Genomic DNA, 17,179 nt, shown 5'->3' with positions numbered 1-17,179 from the left:
AAAGATTCGCGTGAAATTTCGGGGAACCATTTCTGACCTCAGATTAGATTTTCATTAAGGAATTTTTTTCTCGAAAATGCGTAGGATTTCGGTAGTATGTGTAATGACCAAAAATGATTGTAATCTACTCCTGCTACCGAAAACAATTTTTTTAGAATGATTTGAAAATTTTTTTGTTTCACCGAAAAATTTCAGCATTACTCGATTTTTTTTCTCAAAAGTGGATAGGTTTTCGGTGGTGTGTGTAATGATAAAAAATGATTGTAATCTACCCCTGCTACCGAAAATAATTTTTCCAGAACGATTTGAAATTTTTGAATTTAGTATTCTTGATTTTCGTCTTATTTTGGCACAACACCCTGTATAAAGAATCAGAATTCTAACACCAATTAAGCGTAAACATTCATGTTCAATCTTGTCAATTTATTAATTAACTAAGGCCAAAAAAAATTCTTTCATAATTGCGATTTATACATCGCGTGCAAACGGAGCATTTTTAGCGAAATAATATAATTTTATAAAATCAATTTTTCGTCAAATAATTTGATCCACCACGGTAATTTCGATATGTATTTGTAAAAGATATTCCAATTGATATTTATTTTATATCTAATTACGTAGGGTTACCATCGTTGGAAAAAATTTCTTTTGCTAACTGTATTTTAGAAACAGTGTGTATACTTGAAAAATGTTTTCAATGAAATTTTTTAATAATAAATCTTCCATTTAAATTAATTTGGAGCTATTTATTTTATAAACAACTTGAGTTTTGTTGTATGAGTCAAATTGGCTCACTTCAGTAAAAATAGGTATATAATCAACATCCATAAATCTAGCGTTAACATATTACCGACGGGAAACGAGTATTCTCGTTTTACGATAAATTTGTGTTTTTTTTAGTAATTTCTCCAACAACACAAGAAAAAAAATTCTATTATTCACATATAACTCCTGAAAATCTTAATAAACCATATTAATTACAAAAATACTTATCACATTTTTAGTATACACATGTAGAAGGAATTCTATTTCATTAAAATCATCGTATAGGAAAGTTTTAAGAAAAATGCCCCGTCGTTAAGGATACTTTCGTAAGAAAATGCTTCCTTATCGAAGGCTGTCTGACGCGCCAGGCAAACAAGCTACGATCCCCGGGTCCAAAAGTTCGACGATTGATTTCGTACAAGAGAACGATCGAGCTTGATCTTCGAACGAATTCATCCACGTATCCGTGACAGACGGTTGTTTACAAAAATTTCGTGTGCTCTCGCCAAACGTTCGCGTCGTGGGGATTTTAAAAATACACGGTGACATCATTCGAGAGAGCCGTTCGTACAATTTGACGTCATCGCGCGTTGTCGCGATCCGCGTACGACGGACCGATCTCCATTCTCACGATAATTTTAATTGCTTATAGGAAATCGATAGCCAGCAATTTCCTATCGAACGTCTGACCGGGAAGAAGAATCTCAGATCGAATACCAGTTTCGAGACACGACGGATGGAGCAGAAACTCGTTGGCAACTAGAAAATTTAACGAGGTGAGTTCTGTTTAAATTGAGTACTCTGTCGTTCGTCGAGACACACCCTCGTCCGCGCGTCACTCCTACTTCGATTACATGGCGGTTTTCGATAGACCGACTCCGCGTCGGAATGCCTTTTCACACAGAACGGTACTTTAATCAAACGATTTAATTCTATTATCAAGTAATTCTCTATTGTACGTATTAACCATTTCATGGTAATTTTATTATCTCTCCAGGTACACGTGTACGCATGCTGTAATTCCTGTTTGCAAGCATCGATCAATTTCCGACGTCCCTCGCCTTGTCTTTGCCTCGTTTCTATGTATTTTTTTACGCGTACGTTTACAATTCCTTGGAAAGCGCGAGTCTGCAACCTTCGACCGTATTTCAAAGCGAGACTAACTGCTTTTTACAAACAGAATTTTACATTGGTCTTGAAACGACCCGTTAAACGCCGAAGAGCCATCGTGATAATCGTTTCATCGTGATCAACCGTTTTGCAATCGCGGATACGCGTGCTATTTCTACACGCGGTAGCATAGCAATCACGCTGGAATTCCTGGCTCCGAATTCACAGAGCGGTAATCGCGTTAGAAACCGGTAAGTGCTGTCTCGTGGGAGGTGCTCAGCATTTCTAACGAGAGATGATAAGGCGCGATGGACGTCGACGGCTGGACAATCCGACAGCACGTAACACACCTACGTGGAACCACTTAGCTCGGAGATTTTTATTTGCTCGCGACCAACGCAACCGTCCAGATTCGATGAAAAGCTGACCGGTGTTTCGAACGGCTTGTAACAAACACCGTTAGAAAAAAAGAAAGTTACATAATTGCATATCGCTCACGCGCTGTTTGCCCCACATCCATTGTACCCCGGGCGCAAACTACTTTAACATGATTCATAAGCCGCTCTAAATGGGATGTCGCGAAACGGTGTTTCCAGGTTACCTAAAATCCTCACTGAAGTTCTTTTTTTTACTAATTCCGCGGGCTAACGAACGAAACACTTTGCTTCGTTTCTCTCGGGACTCTGGACAGAAAGAGACACCGTTAAGTCGACTGATTTTGTATATTTTGGACTTTTCCAGTGTCGGAGGTCGGCGAAGCTTTTCGTGATGACGATCCATCATCGAATAGCTTTGTTCTACATACGTTCTCCGCCGCCTCGGTATGTTAATATGATTCGTAAGTGGTCTAAATAGGATGTCGCAAAGTGGGGTCAAACACAACGACCCCTAAGTGGTCGGCTCTTTCTCTCGATGCACTCTGGGTCACAGAATCGATCGACGATCGAGAGCGTTTAATGGCTGTTTGCAGTGGCTGTTAATTATTACGTGTTTCGCGTCGAAGGATTTTAGGCGCGAACGAATATTTGGTAACGATCGTTAACACGATTACCACCGATACGATAATCGTTTGATAAATAATACGTGCAAATAAATTTATTTAACAGCCAGTCGAGACGGAAAGAACGGAGCTTGGCTCTCGAGTATATTCTTCCAAATAAAATTCGACCGAGATTCGAACGATTCGACGTTATCAGCTGTATTCTTTTAATAGCTCGTGCCTCTGTTATCGCCATTTTTGCACACTGTATCGGAGTGTATCGTGAGGTATCGCGAATCGAGCATCGCGGGCTGATAAGAACCGCACAGTACCACTTTCTTCCTCATTATTCGATTCGAGATTCGACGCTTGGGAACAGAGTTGTTCGCGAGAGATCGATCCCGCGTAATTAATTTTACGCAACCACCGCGCGAAATGATAGTCCGTTGCGTATGCAACAGGATGTAATGGGACTTTGGCATGCAATTAGCAGCATTACAATCGCGTTACAACTATTTAATAATGTATCGAGCATCGTAACCCACGGGAAACGAACGGTAGAATTGAATTACAAAGTGGATGGCGAACAACGTGTATAGTCAGGGCCAAAATATAGCGAGGTTGTAAAATCGAGTGGGTGTCAAAGTTTTTACATGTTTCAGATCCCGAAACAAATGAATTGACAGAAATACGAGCAACTAAGGGCTTTGGGCCATAGTCAGGGCCGTACGAAGAAATATTTTATTTAGTGTCGCCATTTTTAGAGGTATAGTAACAGATAAAGGTTTTACTCGAGTCTTTAATTTCTTAATTTACCTGCTTATAATACAGAGAGTTCGGCCACCCCTGGGAAAAATTTTAATAAGGGATTCTAGAGGCCAAAATAAGACGAAAATCAAGAATACCAATTTGTTCATAGAGGCTTCGTTAAAAAGTTATTAACAATTAAATTAAAATGTTTCAAATCGTTCTGGAAAAATTATTTTCGGTTGCGGGGGTCAATTATAATCAGTTTTGGTCAATAGACATACCCTCGAAATCCTAACCATTTTCGAGAAAAAAATTCCTCACCGAAAATATAATTTTAGGCTAGAAATTTTCATGCGAATCTTTAAAACGTCATAACTTTTGAACGAATTGGACGATTTTAATGTTTAAAAAAGCAAACTACGCGTATTTTGATGGAGAATATATACAAATCGCAAAAATATTTGAAAACTTGCTCCTTGACTCTGTAAAATGAGAAAAACCCCACAAAAAAGGTCGAATTTTTAAACAGCCATAACTCCTATAATAGTGAATATATTTCAATGAAACTTTTTTCTGAAGTAGAGCTCAAGGGTGCCTACAGAAAAGTATTAGGCAACTTTTCTGTAGGGCGTCAAACAAAAATACTAAAAATGAAAGACAAATTTTCAAGAAAAATCAATGGGGATAGGTGTCTAATTTTTTCAACGAAAAAAAAATTTTTCAAATCGTTCTAAAAAAATTATTTTCAGTTGCAGGGGTCAATTACAATAATTTTTGGTGAATAGACATACCCCCGAATTCCTTCCCAGTTTCGAGAAAAAAATTTAGGAAGGTGTGAAATTTTTTGATAAAATTAAAAAATTTCAAATCGTTCTGAAAAAATTATTTTCGGCTGCGGGGGTCAATTACAATCATTTTTGGTCATTACATATACCGCCGAAATCCTACTCACTTTCGAGAAAAAAATTCCTTACCGAAAATATAATTTTAGGCCAGAAATGCTTCCCATAAAAATGTCATACGAATCTTTAAAATGTCATAACTTCTGAGCGGATTGGACGATTTTAATGTTAAAAAAAGCAAACTACGCGTATTTTGATGGAGAATATATACAAATCACAAAAATATTCGAAAAGTTGGTCCTTGACCCCGAAAAATGAGAATAACCCCATAAGAATGGTCCAATTTTCAAACAGCCATAATTCCTACGATAGTGAATATATTTCAATGAAACTTTGTTCTGAAGTAGTGCTCAAGGGTGCCTACAGAAAAGTATTAGGCAACTTTTCTGTAGGGCGTCAAACAAAAATACTAAAAATGAAAGACAAATTTTCAAGAAAAATCAATGGGGATAGGTGCCTAATTTTTTCAACGAAAATAAATTTGTCAAATCGTTCTAAAAAAATTATTTTCAGTTGCAGGGGTCAATTACAATAATTTTTGGTGAATAGACATACCCCCGAATTCCTTCCCAGTTTCGAGAAAAAAATTCCTTACCGAAAATCTAATTTCAAGTCAGAAATCGTTCCCCGAAATTTCATGCGTATCTTTAAAACACCATAACTTCTAAACGGATTGGAAGATTTTAATGTTTAAAAAAGCAATCAGCGCGTATTTTGGTGTAGAATATGTAGAAATTCCAACAATAATGAAAAGGTTGTTCTTTGACCCCGAAAAATGAGAAAAACCCCATAAAAATGGTCCAATTTTCAAACAGCCATAACTCCTACGATAGTGAATATATTTCAATGAAACTTTTTTCTAAAGTAGAGCCTATTTGTACCCTCAAAAAAGTATTAAACAACTTTTCTGTAGGACGTCAAATCAAATTACTAAAAATCAAAAACGAATATTTAAGAAAAATCGATAGTTGGTAGATGCCTAAATATTTCGGCGAAATTGAAAAATTTCAAATCGTTCTAAAAAAAATATTTTTGATTGCAGGGGCCAATTATAATCATTTTTGGTCATTACACATACCACCGAAATCCTACGCATTTTCGAGAAAAAAATTCAGTACTGGCGGAACTTTAAACGTTAATAACTTCTTAACGAATCCACCATCAACAAATTGGTATTCTTGATTTTCGTCTTATTTTGGCCTCCAGAATCTCCCATTAAAACTTTTCCCAGGGGTTGTTGAACATCCTGTATATACACGTAGAAAATGAAAAAAGATAGTGCAGTTTCGGACACAGAAAAACATTCAGAAAGCCACCCTCAAGCAAGATGTCACATACGACCCTAAGTAGCAGCAGTATTTGGTCCCAACCCTCAAGAGTTTAGTTTACAACCTCGCTATACTTTGGGCCGAACTATACTTAACTTCCGTCGTTGCGTGGCCGATTAGCGAAACAATATCGCGATGGTGGCGACCAGAGAAATCGGTAACGTTCGTTTCCAAGCAAACGGTTTATCAATTGTTCTTTTTTTAATGCCATCGAACGGGAACTAAACGCGGCAAGTTTTACTCTAGAGTCAGCGACGAATATTCGAGCAGAAAAACGGTGTTCGCGTCGAAGCGACGCGTCTTATAAATAGCGAAATTCCCCGGCTGCTTTTCACCGACGATCGTCCTGCTTAAGGATGCATCGATCGTGTCTAGACGGTCACGTTCGTCGCGACCGCTCTTTGGCGGAATAATAAAAAAGAAACACACACGCGAACGACGACGAACTTTATCGTTTCTTTCCCCCATCGAATCGATGCCATTGGAAACGCTCCAACGTGTTTTTTGCAACGAAACAATTTTGCTGGTTGTTGTACTCGAATGACGAATTACGTCATGCGATAATCGCGGAGCGCTACGTGGATTTTTCACGTATCGATACACTTGGCTGCTATTGCAAGCGTTAACAATCTAGTTCCACTGTTGTGCAAAGACAGTACCCAAGTCGAAAGACGTAAAAATTCCTAGAGAAGTTCCACTAGAAACTTGTACTGTTATCGTCCCAGGGACAACTCTATCGGTTATACAGATCTGGAGAAACTAAATCGGACTATTGTTAATTTTCTAGAACCTCGAGCCTTATCTGCTTATCATATTGGAAGATTGCCTTGGAATCCGGGAATATCGGATACTTCTTACCCTTCTTGAGCTGTTTCTGCTTGAGTTCCTGATCCCTCTTGACCCCGTTACTTTCACTCGCTATAAAATTCTCGCTCGTCTTCGACTTCATTGTCCCCGCTGGTCGGTGACTATTGTGTAACGCTCCAGCGCCGCAGACTACACCTTTGCCTTTTTCTCCTCTCTAGGCCGCGATAAGATAATAAATATCTCGATTCGCCGCTGCGTGAATCCCTCGTCTTTCGATAGAAGACGATACGTCGCGGTGGGCGTCGAAATTTCGAAAATCCCGCGTAAAGTATCGATTCACCGGGAAAGTTGGATAGACCAAGGTACTTGGAGCAGTAGACTTGGTTCGATGTCGCGATTTTCTCGAACGTTTCACACACGATATCATCGGCACGGCCGCCGATCGCAGACTGACTGTGCGTCGACTAATGGAGGTCGGAGGCGCGCGGAGATTCGTGCGTCGAGTTTCGATTGTCAAGTCGCACGAATGACGTTTACTTTTCACGGCCATCGGTATAGCGATTGCGTGCGGAGATCGGGCCAGAGGCTAGCGATGGAATCGATGCTTGCTTATCATATTTGAGCAACTCGATCATCAACGCTTGTGCGAAACTTACCTGAATGTAAGCGGTTACAGTTCGTTGGTATGCAGAGACATTAGTTAGTTCGTTAAGATCGAAGGGATTCCAAAGTATTTCGGAAAGCTCGACGGTTAATCGCCTTTTACGTAATTACGTACTGCGTGGAAGGGGAGAAATATTCTTTCCTTAAAGCTTCGAACTCACACAGCGAACGATGAAAATCAATTTTATAAATATACAAACGGTTGCGACGATTGAATTTCGTCGAGGAAAGGCTAACGACTCTGCGAGACGTACAATTTGAAGCTGCGTCTCCACTGCGTCGGCATTTGTCATCTAGCATGGTCGATCGGCACTCTAAGTACTTCTTGGCAAAGCCAAACACTCTAAAGACCTGCATCGTCTAGGATAGCATGGCTTGGAAAGCCGATCGGCACGATGTCGGTAACCATCAAAAAAGATCGTGCCAAGACCGGCAATTAACTTTTGTTGCTTCAGTATTCCCAAAAAACAAACAAAAAAATGCAGAGTGCATCAGTCAAGTAGTCTGTTGAGCCCTCAACGTACAGAGTTTTATGTAAATTTCGTTCCAAAACCATCATCGAGATACAAAGATACAATTTTATTACAAAAATTAAGGTGACCTTAATTCTTTATCGAATAAAAAGATTTTTCCCAATTTTTTCGTTTACCATTTGTTGTCACGTAATTACCGAGTAACTTTTATTGGAAAATTTTTTGTCAGTTTATCGAGAATGCTTGAAAAAATCGAATTAATCACTGGAGTACATAGAATATAGGGTTGAAGAATAAAAAATTAACACTTATTTGAATTTTTTCGTTAAATATATTTTTTAAATCAATTATATATTATATTATGCCTACATCTGAATCAGAGTCAGTATTCGTATCTGATTGAAGACGCGATTCGTCTATTATTATACAGGGTGAGGCATATGAACTAGTCCCCATGATTTTCCAGCCCCTTTCGATGAATTGACAAAAAAAATGTTTCCTATTGAAGTTAATCAGTATCTAACCGACAAGAAATTGCAGTTGCTTAAATTCAAAAACAAACTAATTTCTGACCTGACCAAATTAAGCCCTGATCATAGTCTAAGGACCTTAGCTACTCGTATTTTTGTTAATTCCCTTGTTTCGGAAGCTGAAACATGTAAACATTGACAACTATTCGACTTTTCGACCTCACTATATCGTAGCCCGGACTATATGTACAGGGTGTTCCGCTAACCTTGGGAAAAATTTTAAAGGGAAATTCTAGAGGCCAAAATAAGACGAAAATCGAGAATATCAATTGCTCGACTGAAGCTTCGTTAAAAAGTTATTAAAAAATTAAATTAAAATATTTCAAATCGTTCTAAGAAAATTATTTTCGGTTGCAGGAGTCGATTACAATCATTTTTGGTCATTACACATGCCCCCGAAATCCTACGCATATTCAAGAAAAAAAATTCCTTACCGAAAATCTAATGTGGAGCCAGAAATGCTTCGTTGTAATTTCATACGTGTCTTTAAAACATCATAACTCCTGAATGGATTGGACGATTTTAATGTTTAAAAAAGCAAACTACGCGTATTTTGATGGAGAATATGTATAAATCGCAAAAATATTCGAAAAGTTGGTTCTTGACCCCGCAAAATGAGAAAAACCCCATAAAAATGGTCCAATTTTCAAATGTTCATAACTCCTACAATAGTGAATGTATTCCATTGAAATTTAGTCTAAAAGTAGAGCTCGTGGATAGCTACAAATAAGTATTAGACAACATTCCCGTACAGCGCTAACCAAATTTATTAAAAATGTAAAACGAATTTCTAAAAAAAATCGACAGGTCCCCTTTTTCGACAAAATTAAAAAATTTCAAATCGTTCTGGAAAAATTATTTTTGGTTACAGGGGTCCATTACAATCATTTTTTATGAATAGACATACCCCCGAAATCCTACGCACTTTCGAGAAAAAAATTCGAGTAGATGGAAAAATTTTACAACAAAATTAAAAAATTTCAAATCATACTAAAAAAATTATATTTAATTACAGGGGTCAATTACAAGAATTTTTGGTGAATAGACATACCCTAAAATCCTACCCACTTTCGAGAAAAAAAATCGAGTAGGTACTGAAATTTTTAGAGGAAATTAAAAAATTTCAAATCGTTTTGAAAAAATTATATTTAGTTGCAGGGGTCGATCACAACGTGTATTTTAGTAAAGAATATGTAGAAACTCCAAGAATATTCAAAAAGTTGTTCCTTAACACTGTGAAGTGAGAAAAATCCCATAAAAGAGGTCCAATTTTCAAACGACCATAACTCCTACAGTAGTCGATGGATTTCAGTGAAATTTAGTTTGGAAGTAGAGTTCATCAATGTCTACAAAAAAACATTAGACAACATTTCCGTACAGCGGCCACCAAATTTATTAAAAATGAAAAACGAATTTCTAAGAAAAATCAACAGGTCCCCTTTTTCGGCAAAATTGAAAAGTTTCAAATCATTCTGAAAAAATTATTTTCGGTAGCAGGGGTTAATTACAATCATTTTTGGTGAACAGACATACCCTCGAAATCTTGCGCATTTTCGAGAAAAAAATTCAGTACGGTCGAAACTTTAAACGTTAATAACTTTTTAACAAAGCCTCCATCAACAAATTGGTATTCTTGATTTTCGTCTCATTTTGGCCTCCAGAATCTCCCATTAAAATCTCATTCAGGGGTGGCCTAACATTCTGTATATGGGAGTTCGTGACTAAACTAATAACTCTTAAACAATTCAATTTTCGACCTAAAGCCTCCAATACTTTTTTCAAAAGGATACAAAGATGCATCGATTCATGAAAAAAATAAACAATACAATTTTACTAAAAAAATCAAGGTGATCTTAATTTTGTATCGAATAAAAAAATTGTTATGAGAAAAATCAACATCGTTTAAAGAGATTTTGCATTTCACTGTTAATCGAATCAGAAAGAAATAGTTTTGTCACATAGCCATGGATAGCAGTGGAGACACAGCTTAATGTGCGTTTCCCAATGATGGGACCAGTGCCGGTTTTATCTCGAAATTAATTACGAGGCCGTGTTATTATGTTACGAGATCTACGCGCACCGAGAAGGAAATTCTACACCGGTCGGGCCTTATTTTCTTTCAGATAGCGCTGATATGCGTTACAGCCGAGTGTATAGATGCCGTCGAGAAATACCTTGGAATCAAAGACATTATTTACGCAACGATATACGAAAAGTTCGGTTTCGCGTGCTGCACCGTGCTCGCAGCGATCGAGACGAAATTCTATCCGCAGCCCTTCGACTTTTTGCATAATCGATGCTTGTCTAGAGCCGATCGAACGATCACAGACCTCGAGTACGTAGTGGTGGTACTCCAGACGATGCCCCCTCGTACTTGTTGAACGCCTACGCGCGACACGATCAAACGTATGCACATGTGCGTCCACAGGGTGTTTTAGAAATGCTGTAGCTTTCGGAAAATTTCAACTTGAGAACAGTTTGAGGGTCCCGCGATTCTTCTTTCAACGTCCCGATGGAGCACGCGAATTCAACGATTGCGTAAGACGTAAATCCGTTTAACTCTTAAACTGTCCGATGACCGCAATCCTTTCTGTGCTCTCATTTTGTCGCTTTCAGTTTGTCCCTCCCCTGATAAGTAACGTTATTAGTTCCAAGACGCGCATAATGAAGACTACGAAAGCGGAAAACCTCCAGCGACTTTCTTTTTTTATTTACCAGTGTCTTGTAGGTCGACCAGCAAATTTCATGCAAGCTAATTAGGCACACGTGAGGTTGGCACTTTCGTTATAGTATCCGATGGAATTTAAGTATTCGTAAGTTTCTTTTTTTTATTTTATCGTGCTTCCTACACCTAGGCGAATTTTCTTAATAATGGAACCTTGAAAGAAATATTATTCCATAGTTTCGATTCATTGTGTTCGGTCACCTTGGGGGAAATTTTAATGGGGGATTCTAGAGGCCAAAATAAGACGAAAATCAAGAATATCAATTTGTTGATTGAGGCTTTGTTAAAAAGTTATTAATAATTAAAGTTTCACGCCTTCTCGATTTTTTTTCTCGAAAATGAGTAGGATTTCGGGGATATGTCTAATGACCAAAAATGATAGTAATTGACCCCAGAACCTGGAAATAATTTTTCCAGAACGATTTGAAATTTTTTAATTTTGTCGAAAAATTTCACTTTCTCGAATTTTTTTCTCGAAAATGCGTAGGATTTCTGGGGTATGTGTAATGACCAAAAATGATTGTAATCGACTCTTGCAACCGAAAATATTTTTTTTAAAATGATTGGAAAAATTTTTTTTGCCAAAAAATTTCACATTTTCTCGAATTTTTTTCTAGAAAGTGGGTAGGATTTCGGGGATATGTCTAATGACCAAAAGTGATAGTAATTGACCCCAGAACCTGAAAATAATTTTTTCAGAACGATTTGAAATTTTTTTTTTCCGTTGAAAAATTTAGGCACCTACCTGTCGATTTTCCTTAAAATTTCGTTTTCCATTTTTGATAATTTTATTTGACGCTCTATAGAAAAGTTGTCCAATACTTTTTTGTAGGTACCTATGAGCTCTACTTCAGAAAAAAAGTTTCATTGAAATATATTCACTATTATAGGAGTATTGGCTGTTGGAAAATTGGACCATTTTTATGGGGTTTTTCCCATTTTACGGGGTCAAAGAACAACTTTTTCATTATTGTTGGAATTCCTAAATATTCTGCGCCAAAATACGCGTTGTTTGCCTTTTTAAACATTAAAATCGCCCAATCCGTTCAAGAGTTATGGTGTTTTAAAGATTCGCATGACATTTCGTGGAATGATTTCTGGCTTGAAATTAGATTTTCGGTAAGGAATTTTTTTCTCGAAAATGCGTAGGATTTCATGGGTATGTATAATGACCAAAAGTTATTGTAATCGACTCTTGCAATCGAAAATAATTTTTCCAGAACGATTTGAAATTTTTTCATTTTGTCGAAAAATTTCACTTTCTCGAATTTTTTTCTCGAAAATACGTAGGATTTCTGGGGCATGTGTAATGACCAAAAATTATTGTAATCGATTCTTGCAACCGAAAATATTTTTTTTAAAACGATTTGAAAAATTTTCTTTGCCAAAAAATTTCACATTTTCTCGAATTTTTTTCTAGAAAGTAGGTAGGATTTCGGAGGTATGTGTAATGACCAAAAATGATAGTAATTGACCCCTGCAGCCAAAAATATTTTTTTTTGAACGATTTGAAATTTTTTTTTTCGTCGAAAAATTTCAGCAGCTATGTCCTGTCGATTATTCTTAAAAATTCGTTTTTCATTTTTAATTAATTTGGTTGGCGCTGTATAGAAAAGTTGTTTAATCCTTTTTTGTAGATATTCATGAACCCTAGTTCCCCCTAAAATTTCATTTAAATATATTCACTATTGCAAGAGTTATGGCTGTTTGAAAAGTAGACCATTCTTATGGGGTTTTTTTAACTTTAAGGGGCCAAGGAACAACTTTTCGAATATTTTTGCGATATGTACATATTCTCTAGCAAAATACGCGTGGTTTGCTGTTTTAAACATTAAAATCGACCAATCCGTTCGGTAGTTATGACGTTTCAAAGATTCACATAAAATTTTGAAGAACCATTTCACGCCAGAAATGATAATTTCATTCAGAAATTTTTTTCTCAAAAATGCTTAGGATTTCGGTGGTATGTGTAATGACCAAAACTGATTATAATCGATTCTTGCAACCAAAAATAATTTTTTTAGAACGATTTGAAAAATTTTTTTTTTACCAAAATACCCGATTTTTTTTCTCGAAAATGAGTAGAATTTCAGGGATATGTCTGTTCACCAAAAATGCTTATAATTGACCCCTGCAACCAAAAATAATTTTCCCAGAACGATTCGAAATTTTTTAATTTAATCGTTCATAACTTTTCAACGAGGGCTCTGTCGAGAAATTGATATTCTTCATTTTCTTCTTATTTTGGCCTCTAGAATCTCCCATTAAAATTTTTCCCAGGGTTGGCCGTCCATCCCGTACACCATGGATTGCGGTACTTATAGTTAAGGACAGCCTTCTCGTTAGCGAGCGTCACAAAAGCGCATGGCCACAGCAGTTCCGGTGCATTTCACCGCACGAGATTTTCCCTTCCGGCTAGCAGCGCAGCGTGAATCGAACACGAGGGGGTGGTATCGATCTGCAGCGTTTGCAGTTTCACTGAAAGCCGTTAACGGCACTCTGAGGGTGAGACCCTTGTGCCAAATGTATGTCAATATACAAGGGACGCAACAACAAAAAGAATCAATACCATTCGTCGATCGTTGCATTATTTAGAACGCAGTTTCAACGCACCCCCTGTTCGTTGCTCAATAATGCACAATGGTATAGTTCCGCAAAACGCTACGAATCGTTTCGTTGTAAATAAAACTCGTTTAACATGGGTGCAACAACACGGTTGTACAGAGTACGCGCCGAGTATGTCGTGAAATTCGAGTGTATAAATACCAACCGCAGTTTCCTGCGATATAGATAACACGGCGATTACACTCGAACAAAGTCAATATTTAAAACCAATGGACGCATATGGCGCCAGGCTAATACTCGAGAAAATGCAGAGCTCCTCTTCGCTGGATTGATATTAATCGTGTTTCACAAAAACCTGAACGTGTCCGTCGTGCAGGACACGCTGATGTGCGTTTAATTACACGACCAAGAATAGAGTTGCACGTAATTTTACTGCACGATGGAAAATACTGAATCAGTAGGATAATCGTCGCAGGATGCATCGCTGCTCCTCTCGACGTGCACACGTATCGAATCTCACGCACACATCGTGCAAGGTACGGTTGCGTGGGTAGAACGCATAATTGCGCGAGCAAATTTACGAGCGTGGCGTCCTCACATACCGTCCTGGAATCGCTAGTGCACGCACAAACGGGCCACGCAACGGAGACTTTCAATTCCTGTCGATATTTCACATAATTAGAAAAGAAAATAGCTGTACAGATTCGTCTAAGTCAATTTGCATACACCTCTAGGGCAGATAATCCTCACGAAAATAATTTCCTACAAATTCGACTCGTTACGTACGTGGAAGAGTTTTACGTCACTAAATGGTAAAAAGCAATCTTTTGCGCGGTTACGCAACAACCGACACGCTGGAAAGGCGATGAACCAGCTTATTTTATTCGCTTACGTGGAAATGAAAATGTACGGGGAAAGAAGAGCTTGGTAAAGGTGGCAGCCCTAGCTGAGGATCGAATGCGACCCAGCGCAGCGCTCGAGAATGCAGGTCACTCTTGAATAGCGCGAAAACAAAATGAACAGGAAAAACAGTGGAGGTATACACGCGTCCGGCTTACCCTAGGAAACGTCAAACCGATGGATCCACCTATTTATAGAGCCCCCGAGTGAGTTTAACGGATACGATCCGCGCAGAAAACATTCGGTGTTGCTCGTCACGAGGAAAAGCCCGTGGAAATCGGGCGGAAATCGCAACGTGCAGGGGCGTACCCCGCGCGCGTAAGCTGTTTCGACTGTTTGGCGAGAAGGAACGGTACACGCGCGCGTACATTCGCCGTGAACGGCGAAGCCACGGAGAGAGAGAAAAGCTAGCCGGCATTCGCCACTTGGTTTCCGCCTTTTACTCACCCATCTTTACGGCCGTGCACGGGCTACGATGCTTTCTGATCACGGTTCGTCGCTGACGATCGGTTACACAATCATATTACAACACTAATCACGAATAGAAACAGCACACGCACGGGATTTCACTTAGGAAATCACGGGAAATGCGAAAGACGTTCTCACCACCGAACGCTCGACGTCCGACATTGTAGTGGCGAGCGAACTCGGCAGTGGGCATGCGCGTCTCCTGTGACACTGCCGTACCTAGACCCCCCCTTCGAACGAATTGTACACATTTAAATGTAAAAAGGATTCTTGAAATTTAATTGTACGAATAGTCGGTACTGGAGCAATCTTAAAATGTTAAATCTATTCTCATATTTGAAAATTTTGATTTTTACTAGAAGAGTTTTCTGTAATGGAAGAGAACCCTATGGGAGAACATGCTACGCTAGTGGAGCAGCCAAATCTCCCTTACCATCGCCGTGAAGTATCCAACGTTATCGGTTCACATCGGAATTCGAATTTAGAACCCTTACAGAACTAAATATCGGGAGAATTTACTATTTCTAAACGGACCTGAACGGCATTACCTACCCGATTTCAGTAAATGAATAGTTCCCAAGATCGCCGTCCTCCGAAGAGGTCGTACCAAACCAATGGCTTTTTTACCAGGTCGGTATTTCAGTTCACGTGACGGCGACTTCAGTGAGATAGTCTATTCTGTACCTCGTGTGTGGTGTGTGTTTAATGTAATAAACAATACCGTAGTGTCGACAATGTTTGACTTTGATGGACTAAAATACCAGCCTCGTATAATTTCATAGCGTGCTCTGCGTTTAAAGAAATCGAAACGTGTCGAAGCCGGTTGTGCTGTAACACTGATTGTGTTTATTAGGTTATTGTGTATCGAAAGGCTTAAAATTTCCTTTGGAAAAACGTAAAACGTCTTCCCCCCTCCCTTCTACCTAATTCGCGAGCGTTGTTGGGTACCGCGAGAGGTCGTCATTCGTAATGTGCAAATTAATGTGACAAGACGTGTCGACGTTCCGTGACCAACGAGAAGTACGTATTTCTAACCTTTTGGTATTTTATCATAATTATTACTCGCATTTACTCTCTAACGGTGCTTTCGTTTAGAATTGATACATTTCTATTACAAATTGAGCCGGAATTGTAACGAAAATTGAATCGTTTTTCGCACGTTTTCTTTGGCATCTAACCGGCGTCGATTTATTATATTTTTCTAACCTACATTGCGTATCTTGTACATGAATTATTGTTCAATTATGATTGGATATGTTTACTGTAATGCATTTGGTTTTAATTTGTATTTTATTTGTGTAAAAGTTTCAGATTGGAATTCAAACAAGCTGTCGGCACGCAATCGACGCCGCTGCACTTGGGAACATTGAAATGGCGCCAATTTCAAATGGTCTATTAAGGATTAGTAAGATTGAATATACTATTTTATTATAATAACTGTCATTTTTTATATACATTTATCATATTATCGAGTTATTACTTGTCGAAAGCTTAATATATTACTGTTGAGATTAAACAATAAAAATTAAATAACAAATAATTTTTTAATTTGTTTTATAATCGATTTTGGCGAATTAAATGGCGTATTTTATTGCATTTTGACCGCGATTACATATTTCTGGATGTCGAATATTTATTGAATTTTTACAAATTTACCATTACGAATTGTAGCAATTGCAATTACATAGTTTTCTATATAACTTGAATAGAACATGTTAACTGCATAATTCTTATATACAATTCAGATAAAAGTAAATAAGAAACATTAATTTTTTCACGTTTTAGAATATTTATGAAAATCGAAAGATATATTAAAATTCAATTCAGTTAAAACCATTACGCATACGACTCCAATAACAAAGGATCTATATATAATATTTTTTAAACGACCAATTATTTTATTATTTATTTATACAGGGTGTACAGTTACCCGTGGGAAAAATTTTAATGGGGGATTTTAGAGGCCAAAATAAGACGAAAATCAAGAATACCAATTTGTTGGTGGACGCTTTGTTAAAAAGTTATTAATAATTAAAGTTCCGTCAGTATTGAATTTTTTTCTCGAAAATGCGTAGAATTCCGAGGGTATGTCTATTCACCAAAAATGATTGTAATCGACCTCTGCAACTGAAAATAATTTTTTTAGGACGATTCGAAATTTTTTAATTTTGTCGAAAAATTTCACTTATTGAATTTTTTTCTAGAAAATGGGTA

The 17,179-nt window shown here is 37.7% G+C and overlaps 1 protein-coding gene across 13 annotated transcripts in view; it reads right to left on the bottom strand.

Moving 5' to 3' along the window:
* Unc-115a (actin binding LIM protein Uncoordinated 115a) overlaps window positions 1-15,132 on the bottom strand; it is a 35,272-nt gene extending 20,140 nt beyond the window's left edge. For 5 of the 13 annotated variants that reach the window (XR_013080860.1, XM_076779887.1, XM_076779888.1 and 2 more), the window contains exon 1: window positions 6,693-7,098. Coding sequence is in view for 11 of the 13 variants with exons in the window: in XM_076779887.1 (XP_076636002.1) it covers window positions 6,693-6,783 (91 nt within the window). In the remaining 2 variants the exon portion in view is untranslated. Of the gene's footprint in view, window positions 1-6,692; window positions 7,100-14,944 lie in introns of those variants that run through there. The other 8 variants (XM_076779890.1, XM_076779894.1, XM_076779895.1 and 5 more) reach the window with 3 other exon arrangements.
* Window positions 15,133-17,179: the final 2,047 nt, after the last annotated feature.

This window comes from Colletes latitarsis, chromosome 12, assembly GCF_051014445.1.
Source record: "Colletes latitarsis isolate SP2378_abdomen chromosome 12, iyColLati1, whole genome shotgun sequence".
NCBI classification, from domain to species: domain Eukaryota; kingdom Metazoa; phylum Arthropoda; class Insecta; order Hymenoptera; family Colletidae; genus Colletes; species Colletes latitarsis.
This window is presented reverse-complemented; position numbering and strand designations above follow the sequence as displayed.